Source organism: Dipodomys merriami, unplaced genomic scaffold (assembly GCF_024711535.1).
Source record: "Dipodomys merriami isolate MVZ:Mamm:240054 unplaced genomic scaffold, mDipMer1.0.p SCAF_2, whole genome shotgun sequence".
Lineage (NCBI taxonomy): Eukaryota > Metazoa > Chordata > Mammalia > Rodentia > Heteromyidae > Dipodomys > Dipodomys merriami.
In genome coordinates, this window is record NW_027203381.1 from 35,317,671 (window position 1) to 35,336,414 (window position 18,744).

The 18,744-nt window shown below is 35.3% G+C and overlaps 1 protein-coding gene across 2 annotated transcripts in view; it reads left to right on the forward strand.

The window, feature by feature from the left end:
* Positions 1 to 18,744, forward strand: part of Cdh2 (cadherin 2) — a 227,472-nt gene that overhangs the window by 157,625 nt on the left and 51,103 nt on the right. For both annotated transcript variants that reach the window (XM_070029401.1, XM_070029402.1), the window contains 5 exons: positions 7,587 to 7,813; positions 9,432 to 9,578; positions 10,545 to 10,700; positions 13,464 to 13,608; positions 16,070 to 16,242. In XM_070029401.1, the coding sequence (XP_069885502.1) occupies positions 7,587 to 7,813; positions 9,432 to 9,578; positions 10,545 to 10,700; positions 13,464 to 13,608; positions 16,070 to 16,242 (848 nt within the window). The remainder of the gene's footprint in view (positions 1 to 7,586; positions 7,814 to 9,431; positions 9,579 to 10,544; positions 10,701 to 13,463; positions 13,609 to 16,069; positions 16,243 to 18,744) is intronic.

Below are 18,744 nucleotides of genomic sequence, written 5' to 3' on the forward strand. Positions count from 1 at the left end.
AAGGAAATCTAAGTATATTTTGGAAATCTATGAATAAACCTATCATTTAGTAACCATTCTTATTTAAATCTAAACACCAGTCCTATCATTTTGGTAATTATTCTCTTTTATATCCTTGTACAAGTATTGAGAAATACCAACTATCAAGAGGGCTGCTCTTCCCTTTCTCACTCCTCTTTCAGGTCTTCATTAACAAATTAATAAATATTAACAAATAACTGCTCTGTGTCTGTGGAAGAACTTCTGTTAACATTGAATCTATTTCTGTTTTCCTAATGTACATTCAAAAATACAATATGGAAAAGGTCAAGAGATTATATTTAGATCTGAAAGTATTTTACAGTGTGTGTTTGTAATTGCTTCTAAATCTAGTATGTTGCTTTACTGGAGCAAAATTTATAAACTATGTTCGAGTATTTTTGCATTTCCATTCATATTGTTTATGTGGTGTTATTAGCTGCTAGTATATTTAGTATATAAGATCTGAGGTTTCCTGTTAATAGTTTATGTAAGGATATTATGGTTTTATGGTTACATTAATTTGAGGAATTGCTTTAAGAGTAAAAACATACTTTAAAATAGTTATTTCACTGATGTTTAATTTTATATTAATCATGCTAACCAAGTTTTATATAGGCTAGAGCACAGTAAATACATATTATGGAAATAAACTGTGCAGTAATCTAATAAAATTTTCTTGCTTTCTATTATGCTGTTAGCTCCAAAAACTATAGATTTGTTCCAAATTTGATAAATACTGTGGGCCAGGGTTATTCTTTTAACTGTCCAAGAAAATGCATTTCCTTTTCTCTGATTTTTCAAAATTCTTTGGGTTATCTGAACACTTCTTCAAAATTAATATTTTAACCATAAGGAAAAACATCAGGGAAAGATGTTTAGGCCACATTCTTTTATTTTAAAAAATACACTTTCAATTTCATTATATTTGATGAAATATTAGACTTTCATTAAGCTCAAAATTATTATTTCCATACTTGGAATACTTATACAAACTATGGATTCAATTATTTTATTCAGCTTCAACTAATACCAGCATGCAACAGTTCGCTGGAATGTCTAGGAAAGATAGGATGTTGACAAACATCCATTCTTTTCAGATATCAGATAATACAACAGACCAAGTCATCCGCTGTAAGGAATTGTTTTTATGGCTGTTTAAGTTATTAAATGTTGCTTTAAAAAACCAGTTTTATGTCTAATGAAGAATTAAAGAGATATCAAGAATTCCATGCATGTCCCTTTCTCACAGTTTTACCTGCTAAAGTATATTGCATTAGCTCACTACATATATTTCAACTGGTTAATAAATCACGATACATTATTGTTAAGTAAAGTTCATAATTTCAAATAGGGTTCATTCTATGTTTTGCATTTCGAGAGTTTTACCAACAAACATGACAATCTGCATCCAACATTATAATATACAGAACAGTTAATTGTCAGGGATATGGTGTAATTCAAGATAAATATGCCTTCACCCTTTCTAAAACTCACATATTAAGACAAAACTGCTTTCTGTTTTGGAAAATAAACGTTGAATATTTTTCATTTTCCTTTTTCATCGTCAAGGTGATGTACAGAGGGGTTACATAGGTAAGGTAATAAGTACATTTTCTTTATTTTACTACCTTTAGGAAAATTTTTGTTGTTGTTCTTGCTTACTGTCGGTATGAGGGCTTGAACTCAAGGACTAGGTACTGTCCCTTAACTTTTTTTGCCCCAAATTGGTACTCCACTGATTGTATTGCAAGGATCCCAGGGACTTTCTTTCCCAGGCTGGCTTTGAACTTTGATCCTCAGAGCTCAGCTCTTTAAGTAGCTAGTATTACAGGCATAATCCACCAATATCTGGCCTGGAAAAAGTTTTAATAATCAAACAGCTGGCTCCAAAAAACTAAGTAATTATTTTATAAGAGTCAAAGATATAAGATGTTCTCCAGAGAAACACTGGTTGCGTGGTTTTCTTCAGTTGTGGTAGCTAGAATGTGCCTATACATCTACAAGTAAACACACTGGGTGGTAAGAAAGGGTTACAACTGAATTAACTGCTATGAAATAGCCTTTGTGGAGAAGACAAATAGTATATTTTTTTAAAAAAAGATGAAGTCAAAGCCCAACAAAACAAATAGGAGGAAATGGTACTTGCAAGAGGAGACGGTGGAATCAAGGGGAGAGGGGTAGAAGAATGAATGGGGAAGAGAAGATAATACAGGCAAGAAATCATCACATATACAGAACTGAGAACCATAAAGGAAGAGAGGGGGGGTTGAAGAGGGGTAAAGATGTTGAAGGGATGACATTTCACTTCAGGATACATTGAACACATAAACTGTTTTGTTAAATTGCAAAAAGTTTAATACATAACCAAAAATTAAGTAAGGAAAGGAGTGGGTTGGGGGGGTGAGAATGTTCAAAGAGGTGACACTTTTGTATAACTACTTAAAGATATATTCAAAAAAAGATACATGATGTTTATACTTACGTTTTTCTATCTTCAAAGTTAAGTTTGAAGTCTGCTTTTAATAAGTATGTATAGGATAATCTTATCAGAGGAGCAGAAAAGCTCAAAAGCTATAAGATGATGCTAAGCGAAATGAACCCCAAGATAAGGACACAAGAGGTTTTTCTTTGTTATTGTTGTTTTTAATTTACTATGTGATTCTTTTGTATGTTCTGCCCCCTATGGTATATCCCCTGTTGTCACTGTATTTGATTTTGGTATCCTGCATCTTGTATATACATTTATCTAATTTGGGGAGGGAAAGGGGAATAACAAAATGTTGAAACAAGGACACAGGATGACCCATTGCAACAATGAGACTCACAAGACACTGTTTTGAAAATGAACTTTACAACTTGGGGAAGAGGAGTAGGGGTGGTGGGGAAGAGAAGTGATAGTAGGAGGAAAACAAAGGAGCAGGTAACAGTGCTTGACAAGAAATGTACTCATTACCTTACTCATGTAACTGTTACCTCTCTGTACAGCATCTTTACAATAAAATTTTAAAAAGAAAAAAAATAATTAAACCATGTCTCCTGGACATCTCCATTCGAGATCCACCTCTCTTTATTTTTAAAACAATTATTGTTATTATAGAGGTGATTTATAGGGGGTTCAAGTTTTACATAAATCAGGTAGAGTATATTTCTTTTTTGACCTGTCACCACTTTCCTTATTCTCTCCCAGTTATTTTTCCTCTTTCTGTGTAGTTCCTTTGCAACATTCTGTGCCTTCTTACTTCTATTTTTAAATTGAGGCATTTTTAAGCTATATAAGTGAACATAATTTATTAATATGAATATATATTCATTGAATATATACTGGTGGTATAAGTAAGGTTCTGTAACATAGCAGTTTCCCACCTTTGTTTTTACCATTAATATTTAAGATTCGATCTTAAAGCAAATCCTCTAGTATTGGTTTCAAAACTTGGTCCTGGAAAAGAGGCGAATGTTGTAAAAGTTGAGAAACTATTCCATCTTATCCCAAGGGAACAAGACAACAGGCAATAAATGTTGATGAGTGAACGGTAAATGAGATTCACTGATTGCCAATAGAAATTCTTAGGAATTTTAATTTATGTGACTATAAAGTATTAATACATGGAAGCCAGTCACTTTAAGCCAGGTATTACATATAGAGTATTTCACCATGTCCATGTAGTTAGGACTCATATGCACTGAGAACTTTTTTAAGGTAAAGATTCTCTAGCTCAATACCAATGGCTTATGCCTATAATCCTAGGTACTCAGGAGGCTGAGATTTGAAAATCAAGGTTCAAGCCACCTCAGGCCTGAAAGTCTGTGGGAGTAAAAAGTAGAGCCGTGGCTCAAGTGATAGAGTACTAGCCCTTGAGTGAAATAGATAAGGGGTAGTGCCCAGGCCCCAGTACTAGCAATAAACAAACAAACAAAATGAAATCAAATAGTGAGGACTCTTATACTGCTTGGATGCTAAGGGGAGTTATATAATTTCATACAGGTCTTTCAGCTAAATAGGGCTGGGAAAATAGCTCATGGCAGAAAATGTACTTAGCCCAGATAAAGTACTGTGTTTGATCCACAGCACAAATTAATTAAATTATTGGAATAATATCCAGATTTGTGCTTATTTTAATATTAACACACATGAGTGTTAGCCTTTGTATCTGAAACTCAAGAAAATGTAACCACATGTATTAAATTTATGTTGCTTATGCATTACAGGAAAGGGGGAAACAGCTCATTGACCTTTTCACAACTTCCTTGGAATTGCTTTTTGCAGTGTCAAACTCTCTGAGATCAGCTTCATCTCATTCAGAGGCTGTGCAGTGACACTGTGGCAAAAGCACATTTTTTTTAGTTCCTTGGAAATGCTTTTTTTACAAGTCTCCTTTCCCTTCACTAAACACTTTAACACCTGAATACAAATAGGTAACTGAGTGCCAGATTAACAGAACAGGTACACCCACCATAACCTCTTCCCATCTGAGAGCTCTCCAACTACTGCCCTCTGTTGGATATTGTGGGAATGCTACCATTTAATATACTCTTTACCGTGATGCTGCTCTTAGAGGTTGAAATTGGTGTTATTCTCTTCATCAGATTTTATCAGGCCTCTTTTGTCACTTCTTTAATTTTATTGTCATATTGTAGGCTTCAAGAATCATAGTTTAGTTGGGTTCCTTTTATACTTGCTTTTTTATGTACAAGTTCCAGAACTGAAGCTTAAACTCTGGGCCTTGGGCTCTCACTCAGCAATTTTTCCCCCCACAGCTGACCTTGCCTCTGGTTCGATCTTGATGATGGTTAATTGGAGATAAGAGTCTCAGAACTTGTCTACCTGGGTTGGCTTCAAACTGCAAATCTTCAGATCTCAGCCTCCTTAGTAACTAGGATTATATGTGTGGGCCATAGGCTCACACCACTTTTTCTGTCACCAACTGAAATGAAACAACAATTGTCACGATAATAGTTTCCATTCTTCACTGAGAACAAAAGTGTTGAAGCTTAACTCAGGAGGTAATTTGTAAGATGGAAACATATAACATAACATTAATTGTTTTGTGCAGTGCCTGGAAGTCAACAGATATTCGTTTAGTTTCTTCTACTACCAACAACTTGCTACAAAGTCTGATTCTTTTAAATATCTGGGCTTGTTGGTTGGTAGGTCTGTCTGTTGGTTACTTGATTTATTGGCTTTTATTGCTGAGTATTGCTATAGCAAGCTATAGATGCTTCTAACTTTCCAGTCTGTTTTTTTTTAAGTTGGAAGGAAGGTATTAATGGATATTTAATGATCATTTACACTTTCCTTGTTGGTGTTAGGTGTCTTAGGAGACAAAGAAACCAAAATTTGCTGTCACGAAACCAAAACCAATTTACTGTCTGTTTGGGGAGAGGAGATCTAGCCACATGAAATCACTTACACATAAGAATTACTTATTATAATTCCTACAAAGAAACCATGTTAGTGTGTGTAGAGGGACAGGAAATGCAGAAAACTAAACAGAAATAAAGAATAGTCTCAGAAAATGAGGCTAGAGGGTGGCATCTTCTGTTGGGCATCTTGGTGAGGTCTTCTCTTCAGAATGCTGGCCTGATTGTAGGGCTGCAGTATGAAATGTGGGAAGATGTCCCCGTCAAGCTCATGAGTGTGGGTTTTGATGAAGAGGGGGATGGCTGTGAAAACTGGAAGACCGGAAGTAATCAAGAATTAGGAAACCCTTCTATACTGGCTACTATACTGTACCATATTACTAGTTTTAAGCAGGGAAGAGAAAAATCTCAGCAGAGATTTCCTTTAGCAGTGAGTGTTATCATCATTCAGTGGTGAGAAGACCACTCAGGAGCAGGTTGCAAAATGTGTAGACTGGTGAAGAATATCGTTGAAGTGGTAATATATTTTTTGTCGGTCGTGGGGCTTGAATGAAGTAATATTTAATCTATAGGTAGATTTGTTGATTCAGTTTAAATATTATGAATTCCTTTGGTGACACAACAAAAGGTATTTTATGACAAAAATGTATCATTTAGACTTGTAAGACTTTTTATTTTCATCTTGTTGTGTCTAATAGAAAAAACAAGCAGTAAATGCTATTGTTCTCTTAAAAGGATTCTCTTTATTTCCAAAAATTAAAGTCTCATAGTATGGAAGATGGAGCAATCTTTTGAATAATTCTACTCCAAGTACCAGCATTCTGATTTAGCACAATTTAGTTGGAGATAACTTATATTTCAATTTTAAACTGATCAAAATCTGAAGGATGATGTATATAACATTACGTGGAAAATAATATATTCAATAGCTAAAGTATTTTATTACTTCTGTCTAGGATTCATAGCTACTAAAAGAAATAGTTCTGTGTGTGTGTGTGTGTGTGTGTGTGTGTGTGTGTGTGTGTGTGTGTGTTATTTGGTGTGTTCCTGTGTATGTCACAGTGAATTTATTTTATTTTTTCCCCACAGTGAATTTATTTTAATAAAATGAAAGAACTATCATCAATTTTGTGGAAAGGGTGAGGGAGTGTATGAGACTGTATTTTGTAATGTGAACATATTAATTGCTTTACAAAGTGTATACCACACAATTATAGTCACAATGCAATACCAGTTGTTTATGGAAATGAAAAATTGGTTTTTATTTGATCCTTTATGAATTTTCTCAAAAAGTGAGTAAAGGCTGCTAAGGAAATAATCTTCCTTAAAGAGCATTTTTATTTTTGTTTTGCTTATTCTACATCCATAAATACATATCCATCCTACATTCATATATAGAGGATTTAATTTTTATTGTCTGTTGACACATAAACTAATTGAGACTGAATTTAAGAAAGAACCAAATTTTTCCAATCTTAAATTAATGCACGTGAAATGAAGATAATGCACTGAAATCTTTTTTATCTTTCATTCAGATTCTGGGAGCCATCCCTTAGCGTTTTGCTTTACCACTTCACTTTACCACTTCAGCCACAGTTCTAATCGGCTTTTTGTAGATAAAGAGGTTTACTGATATTCCTGCTTGGGCAGGTTTTGAACTGCAAACTCAGATTCAGCCTTCAGAGTAACAAGAATTATAGGCATGAGCTACTGGCACCTGGCATGTATTCCTCATTCTAAGTCACAGAATTTTTCTTTTTAGATTAAAATTTTTCTTTTCAAGCCAGGTATCAGTGGCTCATGCCTATAATCTTAGTTACTCAGGAGGCTGAAATTTGAGAACCACATGTAATGTACTTAATTTCTTCTAATGTCTGATGCAATATAAATGCTGTGTAAATAGCTCTAGCTTCTTGTGTAGGGAATGATGAAAAGGAATCCGTTCACATCATTACACATGTAATATTTTAAGAGTATGTCTAGTCTATAGTTGATTGAGGATGGCTGAATCCTCAGATAAAACTTGCAGATATAGGATGCTGACTGTTTTTCTGTGGTACAAAAATGCCTTTCATAGTGTGAAAATAGAATTTGTATGTTTCATTTGACCGTGTTTTGTGATTTAACTTAAATCTGATGTAGGCTTAGATGTTAATTGTTTTTGCCTTCATGCTATAATTAGGTTTATCTGTTTGTTATTTTTACAGTGAATTTCAGCAACTGCAATGGCAAAAGGAAAGTACAGTATGAAAGCAGTGAGCCAGCAGACTTCAAGGTAGATGAAGATGGCATGGTGTATGCCCTGAGAAGCTTTCCACTCTCTTCCGAGCAGGCCAAATTCCTGATATATGCCCAAGACCAAGAGACCCAGGAGAAGTGGCAAATGGCGGTAAAACTGAGCCTCAAGCCCACCTTTGTGGAAGAATCTGCCAAGGTATCATAACTAAATATGGCGTTGAAGCAGATGTGTAAAAATCAGACATGAGCACTCTGATCTAAATATGTACTTGGCTGCATGTCATGTAAGTGGGTGGCTAGTATTTGAATTTTTATCAACTGCAGCCCCTCTAATAATATTTTCTTATGTTTTTAATGTGTTATACTTAGTAATCAACCAGAAATTACAATTGGAAGTCCTGTGTATGTTTTGAAATTTATAATTTAAGAGAGGAGTAGCTTCTTTTAAATTTCTTAGAAGCTTTAGAACCCATTAAGTAAAACCACAAAACAAACACTTCTTTGCAAGACATCATCAGTCACCTTTAGTGGATAGGAAGTACAGATTTACAGTGATAGCAGGAATGCATTTCTAGCAATAAGTGTTGGGTTCAGTTTTGTTTTTTAACAAACAAATGGAGGAGTATGAATTATCTATTGTACTGGTATGCCATTTGGGAATGATATACTCCCTTTGCTAAGAACTAAAATGAATGAGATATCTAGCCTAGCAATTCAGTTGCTGTTCATTTCAGTGCACATTTATTGAGCACTTACTATAAGTTACTATATCAGGAATTTTAAACAAGATATAATAAATTCTTCCAAAAAGTTATGGTATTATCTTCTGAATATCCATGTTCTTTGAATTAATTCACTCAGATATTCAGAAGCCCATGGTTTTATGAACTTGGAAATTATATCTTGTGTATTTATTAGATTGACAGATAAGAACACATATTTTCATTTCTGGTATTTAATTATAAATATATGTATCCATAGTCAAATATGAATGAGTATAACAGAGGGAAATATATAAATTTTCTCTTACACTACTGTTGTCGTATCAACTTGTGAGATTTTAGTTGTTAAACTATTAACTGTTAAAGGAAAGCATGCCATTTGTGTATGTAGTGAGAAAGTGGAAAGTGATTGACTGAAAAGGTATTGTTACTGCTATTGTTGACTCTGTGTTCTGGCAAAGTTGCTTCAACTTAGATATTTGCACTGAAGCAGTAATAGCTAATGGCTAAAGTGTCTGCAGATTTGGAGAGGAAACAGAAGGAAATGTTGACATGTAGCAGAGATTAATACCTAGTGTGCAAAGTGGGTCATTCACAGCATTCATCACAACTGACATAGGTTTAGAATAATTACAACATTAATTCTGTGGGATTTAATAGGGTCATAAATATTTGAGACATTCTTTAGTAATATGTATTAAACTTCTATGGAACTCAAATTATAGTTGAGCACATCAAGATCTAAATTTAATGTACAGGAACACATTACCTGAACTGTGGTTTAAACTAATGAGAAATATATAAAAGGGTACTATTCAATTTAGCATAATGTTAACTGTTATCTAAGATGGTTTATAGAAATTGCCAGTAGTTTACACAATTGAACAATATAATAAATTGTTAAGTATTCAACTTTTCAATTAACAGTGCAACCCCCCTCCAAAAATAGGGGAAAGGACAGGAGAAAGAATAGAGGGTTTTTTTGTTCGTAATGAAACATGGTATGAAACACATAGGTAACCATAAATAGCAAAATTCTGTTAGAAAATAATTTTCCTAGTCCTCAGGAATATCTTGTATTTTAATGCAAAGGAGTCACATGAAATTGAAGAAATAGTATTCCCAAGACAATTCACCAAGCACAGTGGCCACCTACAAAGACAGAAGAGAGATTGGGTGATCCCTCCTATCAACTTGCCCGAAAACTCCAGAGGACCTTTTCCTCAAGAGCTTGTCAGGGTACGTGTTATAATATTAATTTTTCCATGTAAGGTGGCAGGTATATGTTAGATATGTTAGAGATATCTTTATGTTGGAAATGCTTTTGTTTTGTTTATATTTTTAATATATCAGAACTTAAGATCTGTATGCACAAAAGCTATCTTTGTATAGGTAGATTTTTTTTTGTATAGGTAGAATTTCTAGAGTGTTTCAGAAAACAAGTTATTTTCTTTTGTTATCTCTTGGATTACTCATATGTACGTGCAGCTCCCCAGGTAGTAGACACAAGATGACAATGCTTGTTGGGTATGTAAATTCATGGATCCCCAAATGTGTCTCAAACTCACTGTTCCAGCACAGACCCCAGAAGATACCTATCACATGATGCTCCATGATGAACTCTACCCTCCACAGATAGCTTTGGGGATAAAGGAAAAAAATGTTATGGTTTGCTAAAAATGCCAGTAGCAAATGCATTGGACATTTTTTTTTTTTTTTTGTCGGTCATGGGGCTTGAACTCTGGGCCTGGGCTCTGCCCCTGTGCTCTTCAGCTCAAGGCTAGCACTCTACCACTTAAGCCACAGTACCACTTCCGTTTTTCTGAGTGGTTTATTGGAGAGAGTCTCACTGTCTTTCCTGCCCGGGCTGGCTTTGAACCGTGATTCTCAGATCTCGGCCTCCTGAATAGCTAGGATTATAGGCGTGAGCCACTGGCGCCCAGGTGTGAGCCACTGGCTCCCAGCCTGAACATTTTTTTTAAAGCTGGCATTGTTTCTCTGTCTTGCTGGCAATAAATGACATCTCTTTTTAAAGCCTGTCACCAAAAGCAAAGAAGAGGAGGAGGACCGGGGAGAGTTTCTTCGGTGGTCGAGGAAGAGATAGAGCAAGTTTGTTCCTGAACAAGGGCATGAAGTGCAGCGTGTCCTCTCTCTAATGAGCTCATTTATTCTCTCCTTTAATGTGATTGTTTGCTTGATCTTCAGATCAGGTCTGATAGAGATACAAACCTCTCACTGCGGTACAGCGTAACTGGTCCAGGAGCTGACCAGCCTCCGACTGGCATCTTCATTATCAACCCCATCTCAGGACAGCTGTCCGTGACAAAGCCTCTGGACCGGGAGCTGATAGCTCGGTTTCATGTAAGATTTCAGTCTTCCAATAAGTCTGTGTAGTCTTTCTCTTCAGAATGTGTATGGAATTTAGCAAAGCCTCCTGCCACTAAGCCTTTGACAATGAGCATTTATGCACTAGATCTGTAGCCTTTTGACTTACTTTAATAATTTTAATTTTTTGTTGAATTGATGTATGCTCTTGGTAAGAATGAAATTATGCTGAGAGGAGAAAGAAAAAGAATGAGAGGTCAGATTGGCTAAAATCCTCAGTAATGTTTGCATGTCATTCTGACCTTTAGATGTATGCTTCTATAAAACTATAAATTTGTAGGAATGGGATGGAAAGTTTTCCATGTAAAATATATGACAGTGACAACAACATTATTAATGTCATGTATAAGAATTAAATAGCATCTCTTACTCTTGGACTATTTTCTTTTGGATTGTTTATTTTTCTTTCTGTTGTTGAGGATCTTTTGTGGATGGATTGTGCCTGTAATTCTAACTATTCAGAAGGAAGAGTTCAGAAGACTGTGGTTCCAGTCTACTCAGCTTGTTGGTTGAAATGGTATCTTGCTAACAATTTCCCCGGGGTAGCCTGGAACCACAGCTCTCCTAGCTAGGCGAAATGATCATCAGCCTCCTTGGGCACAAAACATGAGATCCTTCCTGAAAAACATCATTATTTTCCATCTGTTATTATTATCTCTGTGTTACTAAACACTGCTTACAGTTGTATCATTGGAAAATATAAGGTTTTGTGTGTGTCTGTGTATCTATGTGTACCAGTCCTGGAGCTGGAGCTTGAACTAAGGGCCTGGGCACTGTCCTTCAGCTTTTGTGCTCAAGGCTAGTGTTCTACCACTTGAGGCAGAACTCTACTTCCAGCTTTTGAGTGATTACTTAGAAAAAAGAGTCTAGTAGATGTTCCTCTCCCTGACTAGCTTCAAAGCACAATCCTCAGATCTCTGCCTCCTGAGTAGCTAGGATTATAGGCATGAGCCACTTGTGCCTGCCTTTATAACACGGTTTTTACACTGTGAAATTCATTTTAAAAATTGTAATATATTAGGGTTTCCCAGGAATATTCTAAGTTGCTCATCTCTCCAGTTGCATTTTTACCTGTGAGAAATGACTTTACTAAAAGAGACAGGAATATAGACCCCCTTTGATTTCTACTGGTATCTTAACAGCAGCTGCTCTTGGATGTATTGACACTTAATCACCAATATTTCATCCCATGTTCTCATGTATTTGTTGCTAATCTCCTATTTTTCTCACTGATATTCATTGAATTTTGTATTTGGACAAACATGTAAAATTATGCTTAAAAATTTTGTAGATTTCCCTACATCTAAACAGACAGACAAGCTCATAAAGAATAAAAATGGGTTAATTTCTGAACACTCCTCAATATTACCTCTGCCAAAGAATTGATTATCTATCAGCCCATTATTTCAAAATTCTTGAAGGATTAGGTAGGTTATTATAATACTTTTTTATATTCTTCTAAAACACAGAGAAAGAAGTAAGCATTCTTAATGTCAGACTGCATGGTATCAGTGGAGAAACTTGATTAGTTAGCACATAATAGTATAGTCTTTAATTGGACTAGTCTCTGATGTGTGAATATTTGTAAATATGAATAGAATGAAAATCCATTGTCTTCTTATATGAATTCTCACTGAACTCCTTTGTTTAAAGCTTAGGAAATGAATATATTTAAGTAAGTTTTGGAATAAACTTTTGTTCTTGCTATTTGCATATTAACAGACCAATGCCAAAACCAAAATGTAATTACAGATTTGCAAGTATTAAGATTACATATTTTATGTCATTTTAACTTAGATTCAGTATTAAAAATACATTAATTGAATATAATACATTACATGTGTCAAGGGAAAATAAATCATCCTTATAGGTATTGAAAAGAAATAATAAAATTTACATTGTGCCATGTGTTTAATAATGTCTAAACAAACAATAATATATTGGTGCATTTTTATCAATGTGATGGAACCCATCCAACTGAGCCAACAGGATCAGACACAAAAGGAAAACTATAGCAGCATTCCAGCTAATAGGAGACAATTCCATGGAACACTAACACTACCTTTGAAAAAGAAGAAAAAAATATTTGCCAGATGAAAAGACTTCACAGATAGTCTGCCAAGAATAACTAAGTGATTACATTGAATTAAAAGAAAAATAATAAAACTTCTCAAAGCATATGTCCCACACTGAGAGCTATGGAGAAGAACAGCTACCTTAGATGCTCATGTATTTTTGATGTTCATGAATGACTTTGCAATTTAAAAAGAGCAGTGTGTGAATACTCCCTGTGCATATTTAATTTTTGTTTCTGTCCTATTCTCTGGATCTTTGTGACTGCTCTGTGGGAACACCACAGTTTTACTTACCCTGACTCTATCCTATATATTCAGTTAAAAAAAGTTTAGATCAGGACAGAACCGGCTTTGCATCTGGGTTCTGTCAACAGACAGAATGATGTACGACCATGGGTTAACTCACATTCTGAAACTCTTGTTGTCTCATCTTCAAGTGCCAGTCATTGCCATCTTAACTCTTTGGTGTTAGACTAAATGAGTTAAAACCACCTGATCCCCGGGTACAATTCTTCTCTACCTGCCCTGTTTATATGGAGTTAGGCTACTCAGGTTTTATTTTGCTTCTAAACTCACTCCATTCACTACTTCAGTATCATTGTAATTGTATATTTTATCTTCTCACAAAAAATCTGTTAAGTATGTTTTCTGATTATTTTTGCAGCTGAGGGCACATGCAGTAGATATTAATGGCAATCAAGTGGAGAATCCCATTGACATTGTCATCAATGTTATTGACATGAATGATAACAGACCTGAGTTCTTGCACCAGGTTTGGAATGGGACCGTACCTGAAGGATCAAAGCCTGGTAAGTTGCAAATAATAATTTAGAGATGACTTAAGTAAATGTTGTGTAAGCTGACACTGTCATGTAAGCTACAAACGAGAAATTGTGCAAGTCTTTTGTTGTCATTTAATTTCAGCCATAATATTTTAGAGCAAAGGGAAGGTAACTTAGGAGAAAACATTGAAAAGTAAAAACCGTACACATGACCATTTTCCTCATCTTTGAAAACAATATATACTACAATTTCATACTTTCATCATGTAGAATCTATAGGAACCTTTCATTGTGCTCCAGTAAAGTCAAAGCAACTTGAAAACAGAAGAAAAAAGGCTTTTTGCCTGTAAAGGACCGATTTGATCACAGGAGACAGAGTAGGAACTAAAGCCCAACTGCCTGGAAGGTCGGTGTTCCTTGGAGCAGGTGTTGAAGGAAAACCAGTAGCAGTCAGGAGCTGGTGACAGCTGTTGACTACTGCCCTCTAGCTACACTGGACACTGACTTGAGGGTGTCTATGGTGTCCTCTGCTGCCCTCTTTTCAGCAAGCACAAGGAAAAGAGGCCTGGCCTAGAAACAGTACTTGCGGGAAGCTTCTCCACTTAGAAAGTGGTATTTGACAAATGTTTCAGGTCTTTGCACTGAAAACACCTAAGATTTCAGTCACGGTAGACTAGCTAAGTCTGAGAGGCCTATTTTAAAACCTCTAGTGGGCAAGGCAGTCAAGTAAGCTTTCCTGAGAAGACTTGATGGTTAGAGAGATTTAATGAACTATATTATTTATTTTATATTTTATAAAACTTCTGTATTTAAGCTTGTGTTACATGATGCCTTGGTCATCTGTATGGGATCATGTAACTTTGTTCATGAGCAAAATTTATAGAAATTAGCAACTGTTCCATAAACAAGCACTTTTTTCTTGATTTAAGTGTACTTCTTTATAATCTCAGATGAGGATAGGAGAGGGAGGGGGGAAGGGAGGGCTGGAAGGGAGCTCAGGAAGCTGTGGCTATTTTCCAAGACACATTTACAGAAGAGCTCCCATCCATGTTATAGTTAAAAAAACTTGTTATAAATGAGGCTTGTTAAGTATTTCCATATTAAAATATATGAATATTCTCAAAATAGATAAACCTTAACCTTTTTTGGAACTGAAGTTTTGTTTCTTTTTTTGGTACTTTTTTATTGTAAAACTATTGTACAGAAGGGTTACAGTTACATGAGCAAGGTACATTTCCTACCGAGCATTGTTGCCTCCTTTGTTTTTTCCCTACCATCCCTTCCCCCCCCCCCCACCTCCACAACTACATTCCTCACCTCCGCCAAAGTTATACAGTTTGTTTTCAACATAGTGTCTTGTACATCTCATTGTTACAATGGGTCAACCTTATCTCTATTTAAGCATTGTTTTTTTCCCTTCCCCTCCTGAATTAGAGATGCAGGGCACCCACATCAAATACAGTGAAAACGGGTTATACCATGGGGGAGGAACATACAAAGAAACAAAAAATCGCATGGTACATTATAAATACATTAGAAACAATAGCAAGAAAGAAAAAAAAATTTGTGCCCCTATCTTGGGGTTCATTTCACTTAACAGCATCTTATATGGTCATATGTACATAATTTTTGACCTTTTCTATTTGTCTTACTCATGTTCTAGTTATTAGGTCTGAAGTTTCGTTTGCTCAAAACCATTTCTACTTTTTTTATTGGTTCAAATTTTATTAAATATACAGCTTCCCAGATATTGTTCAAATTAAGCCATTCAAGCTAAATTCATTACTTACTTGACCATGAATTTGCATTTAAGCCTTTCCAAATTAAAAACTGTAACTACATTTAAATTAAAGACATTTTATTCGTGTATTTCCTGTAGTTTGAAAATATCTTCTAGTCAAAGATTGGCAGTGTTATGACTCTTGAATCAAACTGAGCTTTTCTCATTACTTTGGCTCAAGGTTTGGAAATAAACTTTTAAAAAACCGTTCATCCATCCATTCATTCATTGAATAATGAATGGTAAAGCAGATGCTTTGTGCTTGATCCTGTTCCTTACTGTGTTTATAGGAATGATAAGCAAGTTTCTGTCCTATATGAACCTAAATTCTAGTAGGAGAGGAAACTAACTCATAAGCAGGCATGCAGATATGGATAAAATTTTTGAAAAATAAGCAGGTAGACATGATATCTGTTAATGTGTGAGCCAGGTCTCATGCCTGTAATCCTAGCTACTCAAGAGGCTGAACTATGAAGAATGTAGTTCTGAAGCCAGCCCAGATAGAAAACTCTGAGAGAGTCTATCCTCAAAATAATGAGCAAAAACTCTTGATGGAACTGCAGCTAAAATGGTCGAGCACCAGCTGAGCAAGTGAGAAGCCTTGAATTCTAAACACCAGTATGGGATGGAGTAAAACATATTCCCCTTTTTGTAGGTAGACTGTAATGAAGGCTAGCATTCTTCATTGCTCCTCTTCACTGTCTCTAGGGACATACGTGATGACTGTAACTGCAATTGATGCTGATGATCCCAATGCTCTGAATGGAATGCTGAGGTACAGAATCCTGTCCCAAGCTCCGAGCACCCCATCACCCAACATGTTTACAATCAACAATGAGACTGGAGACATTATCACAGTGGCAGCTGGGCTTGATCGAGAAGTAAGCATACCAAAATTTGTATTTGTGTTTGTTTTTAATCTTAAAAGTGAGCTCTCTCTCCCCCTCTCTCTCTATATTGTATATATGTATTATGTATCTATATATAAAATCTTCAACCCCAATTCATAATATATCTACATTATTACTCACATACTAATTTTCATAATATTCTCTCTACCTTATTATTTTTAAGCTTGCATTTTTTTGTACATTGGATAAATTGTTAGCCTAAATAATATTTAGTGTAATGATTGACTAAAACCAATACTCTCTAATATCTAGTTTTTAAAGTTCCAAGGACTCCTTCAGTTTTCCTTAAAAAGTTTTTTTATTGCCACAAGAAAGATATATCAATGCATCATAAGTTTTTACATTTACATTTTGAAAAGCCTACAAATTACATGTGTTGTTAGGTGAGTTTTAGAGCCTCAGTGGATAGCGTGATTTGTGTAATACAAGGAGATTTTTTTTCCCTTGATCAGCACTTGTGCCTTAACTTTAGTTAATTTAACAGATCTGAGTACTAGTAACTGTATCGATTATATTGACAAGCATTTAAAGGCATACATGGCAAATAGCCATATTTCTGTCATATTTTTGTGTAAAGGCAGTGTTGGGGCAATAAAATGCCATGTAGTATTCTGTTCTGGTAAGTGTTCAATGGACTGTCAGCTGCAGGTTGACAGGTTGCTCTGCTGTGTTCTTGTGCACTTCTGTGCTCTTGTCCGAGGATTTCTTCTGTTAGGAAGGTTTTTGGGCCCTTTTCTTTCTCTAGAACCTTCCAGTTCTCTATGATCTGATTCATGTTCTGCACCTATCATTTGTTGAATATTCAGTTCCCATGAAATTGCTGTGTTCTTTCTCATCTCTCTATTCTGATCATTTTCCTACAGATTCTCAAGGTCATTATTTGGACTGTCCATAAGTATTGTTTGAGTGAATTATCCAAGTGGCAGCCTCATAGAGATTTATGCTTTGCAGATTTCTGGCTGAGACAGCTCTTACTGTAATGAAACCTCAGATTATATATGTCAAAAGGAAACATTACACCCACCGCAATAAATGTTATTGACAAGGATTTTAGAAGTTGGTTTTTGACACTTTATTTGCTATAGTAGCTAGCATTGGATCGAAGAAAACATTGCTATTACAATTAATTATATATACACAATAGTGCTCGAAGCACTATAATAAAGTAATATGATCCAATCAAGATTACTTTATTCACAATTATTTGAGAGGTTTACTTAGGAGTTAGATGTATGCCTGTGGCATTGTACCTATTAGTTTCTGCCTGTCAATTCTTTTCCTAACAGTGTTTTGCATGAGAGATTGTTGAAATGAGTTTCATTCTTGCAGTAGTACTTTTAGTTCAGTGATATTCAGAACATGTATGTCTTTTCAACTTTTCTATTACAATATGAAATACTGTTCTTATAGGTCAATAAACTCAGCATGGATGCCCTATTTTTATGAGATTAGGGGTAATTTTTCAATAGTCTTTCTCGAGTGCCAGTTTGTTCATATACCAAGTAGATTTAGCTTAGTTCACAAACCTAATACTGCTCCTTCATTTAAACTGTCATTGTAAGATAGAGAAAGGGACCTTCATCGCATGTTATCTAATACTATTTCTATCACATTTGCCATGTTTGTTTTATTGCAAGAAAGAAGTTTGGAGAATTAAAATGTACTTTCTAAGGCTGATCCACCATGTTGAAAAATCAAAAAGACTGTATTTAGTTTAGAGAATGAAAGCAGAGAATGAAAGCTTGAAGTGGAGCTGTAATCGCAATTTAAGTGTGTCTTCCAGTGGACAGTGAAGCCATTCACCACCCCTTGATAACACTAACAGAGAAATAGACTTGAAACTATGGAGTCATGGGCAGAGATGATATGAGAAATTGCTTTTTGACAGTGAAATTATTAAACACAACAATGAGTTACTAGAGGAAATTATGGAAACCCTTCCTTTTCTGAAAGTCATTTAACATAGGAAAAATATCTATCTTGCATGGTTTATGGTAATTCTGCCTGAAGCCAAGGATAAATTACTCTGACTTTTTCAGGCCTTGTGCGGGCTTGAAATTTTATTTCTATTAGAATTCACAGTTTCCTTTTTGTCAGAATTAATTTCCATTGTTGTTCACCCAGGATATGATACCTTAAGTGATGGATGTCTTAATCATTAAAATGGTTACCTAGTGTCAGCTTCTTAATTTTTCTGAAAGTTAATACAAAAAATCTCTATACTTTGGGTTCTCCAAACCTAAATCTATACCAAAGTATGTTATCCAATCTTCAAAGTAGTTCATTTTATCCACAACTCTGTTCTTGCTACAATACTTGGTGGTAGCTATTCCTGGCCTTCCTGTCCTCATCCATTTGTTTCACTTCAGGGCTCTTTTCTCCCTTCATTGGACAGACTGCCCATCAGTCTTTCACCAACTTCTCTATGTGTGCAGTGGGCTGTTTGACCTTCATTGAACTATAGCTTCAACT